The sequence below is a fragment of the Emiliania huxleyi genome (genome assembly GCF_000372725.1).
Source record: "Emiliania huxleyi CCMP1516 chromosome Unknown EMIHUscaffold_1267, whole genome shotgun sequence".
In the NCBI taxonomy this organism is placed as follows: Eukaryota; Haptophyta; order Isochrysidales; family Noelaerhabdaceae; genus Emiliania; species Emiliania huxleyi.
The window spans coordinates 1-4,165 of record NW_005201321.1 but is presented as its reverse complement, the minus strand read 5'-3'; the positions used below and the strand labels follow the sequence as shown (position 1 = coordinate 4,165).

The 4,165-nt window shown below is 63.0% G+C and overlaps 1 protein-coding gene across 1 annotated transcript; it reads right to left on the bottom strand.

Moving 5' to 3' along the window:
- Positions 1-961: 961 nt before the first annotated feature.
- On the bottom strand, positions 962-2,858 carry EMIHUDRAFT_122426 (hypothetical protein; the record flags this gene model as incomplete). The annotated part of the gene is made up of 5 exons (XM_005789574.1): positions 962-1,460; positions 1,570-1,978; positions 2,340-2,514; positions 2,627-2,727; positions 2,798-2,858. The coding sequence occupies 5 exons, from the start codon at positions 2,856-2,858 to the stop codon at positions 962-964; spliced, it is 1,245 nt and encodes a 414-aa protein (XP_005789631.1).
- Between the last annotated feature and the right edge of the window lie 1,307 nt (positions 2,859-4,165).

The following is a 4,165-nucleotide window of genomic DNA, read 5'->3' as shown; positions in this document are numbered from 1 at the left end:
TTAAGCTGCCGCCTGCGGCTGCGCTGCAGCGACTGTCAAAGAGGGGCGCACGAGAAGAAAGAATTTAAACAAGGCAAGTCTCGCAGAGCAGACAGGCTCGACACAGGTGCGAACTGGCGCGTGCTAGTACTATCACCGGCACACCACCGGAGCCGCCTAAGCGACTCCGTTAAGAACGGCAATGCACTTAGCACCGTGCACAATGCCGCTGTCCCCGCACGCTAGCTCGTTCACCGTCTGCCACGCCACGGCGGTGTGGAGAACGACAGACAAGCGCTGCATCTGCAGCCCGTGCCAGTTCTTGGTGGTCCATGTGACCTCATCGAGGTGCTGAGCGTCGCTAGGGTGCCCACAGGACCCCAAAAAAGAAAAGGCCTTAGTATGATCTGTGACGTCGTTCGAGCTCCTTGCGCCAGCCTTCGTGCTGCGCTGCTGTGCTGGAGCGGCTGACGCAGGGATGGCTGAGCTCTGCCATAGGAACGCACATCATGTGGGTACTCTGCGGGTCACTTACTCACTCGAATCACAATTACGGCCCGACACGCACATACAAGACAAACCCGGCGTCCTGCTCTCAAAAGAAAAAGAAAAACGGGAATGAGGAGACCAGCGGGGGAGACTCCCCGCCTATGCAAGCCCCAGAGAGGGGCCGCCATCGCCGAAGCTGTGCCAAAGCATAACTCCAAAACCCGCAGCGGCCCAGGCGGCCTTGGGGGCAGCCTGCCGGACCGCCGCTGCACGGGGCTTAGGCACCAGAAGATGAGTGTAGTTGATGGATCGGGCTGTCGACCGTGCCTCCCCTCTTTTCGTCAGAGTGGGACTTACGCCGCGCCGGGTAGGGGGCGCGCCTGGTCCTCGACGGAGCCGCGCGCCCCAAACGACCCAGGCGGCGAGTAGTCGTCGTCGAACCTTCGGCACGTAGTCGCCCGTGGTCAGCGCCCTTCCTCCCTCGCCCGTCTCCCTATTCGTATTGCACCCGAGGCGCCCGCGGCATCTCGCCGCCCATCTTCGGCCACGCGTTGTAGTCGAAGATGGCGGCGTTGCGCCTCGCGATGATGGTCGAGTGCACTTGCAGGAAGCGCTTGCGCTCGCTGCTGACCCGCCATCGCTCGCTGTCGGAGGATGCCTTAGCAGCCTTGATGTCGAAGTTGGAGTTGAACCACGTCGCTGCCTCTTGCCCGATGCCGCCGCGCGTGCTCGCCGCCCACGTCATAAAGTCGCAGTTTTTGGCGTCGCACGCCGCTGCCTTGGCCCTCCTCTTCGTCGCCTCGGCGTAGTCGGTGGCAAGGTGCGTGCCGTTCGCCAGCGGGCGCAGCCTGCCGTAGTGCACCGAGGTGACGCACGTGCCGTCGTACACCACGGGTCGCGCCGACTCTGCCCAGTTCCCGAAGACGCCGTCGCCCCGCTGGTATGGATTGGTGTCCGGGTCGTGTGCCCGCGTCGGGTCCCTTCTGCTGGGCCTCGGAGAGGCTCTGCGGCGGCGTCCACGCCATGCCTTCCTTCGTCGCGGCCACGAAGGCTTCCCAGAACGCCGGTGCTCCCTTGCCGCGTCTCTTGTCGTGGTCGTACTTGCGCGCCTTGTAGGCGAACATGTGGAGGGCGCCCGAGATCACCACCAGCGTCTCCAGCGCCGTGTCCTCCCATCCGGGCGTGCCCGCCGCCTGACCGCCGGCGCTCTGCCCCGCCTCGTCGCGGGCCTGTCTGAGGGCGGCCATGCGTCGCTCCGCTCCGTCCCGTGCCCGTGTGAGGACCGTGCCGAGGGTCCTCCCCATGCGCCTCGCCTCCTCGTCGTCGCCGCCGGCCGTCGCTTCCGTCGCCGCTGCCCGTATCTGGCTCCACCCGATCGAGACGAGCCGTGGCGAGATCAGCATGAACTCGGAGAGGATGGTGCGGCCCGCCGCCTCCCAAACAGAACAGATTGTCAGAACAGCGAACTTGGACTCGAAGTTGAAAGTTGAAGTTTGTGTCAGAACAGGGCCTACGCCTCAACGTGAGAGTGTGTCGCCTTGGCGCGCTTGGTGGAGGACGTGCTGTGTGTGTTGATTGATTGAGTCCGTCCGTGGCTCGGAGGGAGACTTCAAGACAGGAAGAGGGAAGGAGCGAGGCAACTGGGAATGTCAGAGCCCCTGAGCTGTGAAGAGAGGGGAGGATTTTGCGCTGTCAGAACGTTGTCAGAACACTGTCAGAACACTGTCAGAACGCTGTCAGAACGCTGTCAGAACGGCCAGGTCTCTGTCAGAACATCTGCGGGAGCTCCACAAATCAGGTTGCCTGTCCGCATCTGTGTCGAGCATGTCTGACGGGAGAGAGAGCGACTCATCCCCGGTTCTGTTGGCGACGCGTCCCTCCCCGCTTCTCGGCCGGGTCGGCCAGCTTCTCGGCCGGGTCGGCCAGCTTCTCGGCCGGGTCGGCCAGCTTCTCGGCCGGGTCGGCCAGCTTCTCGGCCGGGTCGGCCAGCTTCTCGGCCGGGTCGGCCAGCTTCTCGGCCGGGACGGCCAGCTTCTCGATCGTCATCTGAGCCCACAGAGCTAGGATCAGACAAGTGCAGACGTTGGAAGGGGGGGGGGGGGGGCTCGAGGGCGGAGATAGCAGGCGACTGCGCGGCAAGGCTAGAAGGCGCGCACACCTCGAACGCCGGCTGCATCTTTTCAGCCGCGACGTACGACGCCTTGAGCGCTGGCGCTGGGGCCAGCGCATGTGTGGCGAGGGTGCCCACAAACGCTCCGCCTGCAACGGATTAGTACGAATTGTGTACAAGGGGCAAGCGGCGGGAATAGGGCCGAATGGTTTTGCGCACCAAAAGCGGCGGTGACGACGAGAAGCGTCTTCATGGCGCCGCTCTGGTTCGTATCCATCATGGCTACCTGTGGGCGCGCGTGAACCCGTAGAAGCAGGCGCGCGTGAGAGCAGCAGGCGCGCGCGAGAGCAGGCGCACGATACCCTATCGAGGGCGACGATTTCGCCCGTCCCGATTTTCGGCGACTAGTTTACGCGGATGTCAGCGAGGACCAACCGAACGCTTGTGGATGAGAACGAATAGGCACGGAAAGTTCTCAGTCGTTCTTCACACGGCAATCGCCTCGTCTTCATCTCAAGATCTTCATCTGCACGCTTATCTCCCGTCAGATCGGATCTCCCTGCCATTCGTGAAGTCCTGATCGGATGTCTCCCTCTCGTTTCCCTGGATGGAAGCTTCGGAAACGTGCAACAGGTAGAGGGGACCCTCTGGTTTCCGGCTGGGGTTGCTGGAAACCTATGACAGGCCCGCCAGCCAGAGGAGTCCCCTCTCGTCTAGGACATGTTTGTTTGGCATGGTTGGTGGGGGCGAGGGGGGAGAGAGAGAGAAATGTTGTCGTGTTTCAAACAGACAACCCAAGGGAGGGATGGGAGGAAGGCACGCCGCCACCACACAAGCGCACTTGGAGCACTTGGAGTGCAGTTATCAACCGCACATCCAGGGCCGGGGAGCTAAGAAGCGCACCCAGCGGGCCGGATGATTGGCATCGGGTTGCGGGCAAGAGAGCCCTAGCCCCGGGGGTGCGCGGTCGCAGGGCCATAACACGTCTCCGAGGGTTAGCCCCCCGCGTACCGGGTTACCCCTTAACTGCAGAACGCACCCTCTTCCTCGACCGTGGGGGGGTGCGCGGTCGCAGGGCCATAACACGGGTCTCCGAGGGCGTACGGCAGCGCTCCGGGTTTCCCTCAGCGGCGGAATTTTTCCCTCGCGCTTCCCTGGGCCCCCCTAGCAGCAGACCGCACCCCCTCTACTCGGAGCTAAAGAATACTCTCCGAGGGTTGGACCCGCGTACCAGGTTTCCCCTTAACTGCAAGGACGCCCCCTCTACTCGGAGCTAGAGATACGTGATACGGGAATACGTACCGCCCCCGGCTCAGTTTTTCTTACAGCGGCTGTATGCCCACACCCTGATGGCCGTGATAGCCCTGTGTGTGGGTAACTCAAGGGCTGCCTGCCCGATGAGCTGCTGCGCCTCGCTCTTAGCGGGTGTCCATGCGCACGCTTCCCTCCGCCCGCAAGAGGGCTAGCCTCGGCGCCAGCGCGGCTCCCTTGAACTTCCCGTGCCTTCCCCGAAACTGCTCTTCTACTTTGCTTGCAAGTACCCATGGCTTCTACGAACTTGCTAACCCTTGTTGGAAGGACTCAACC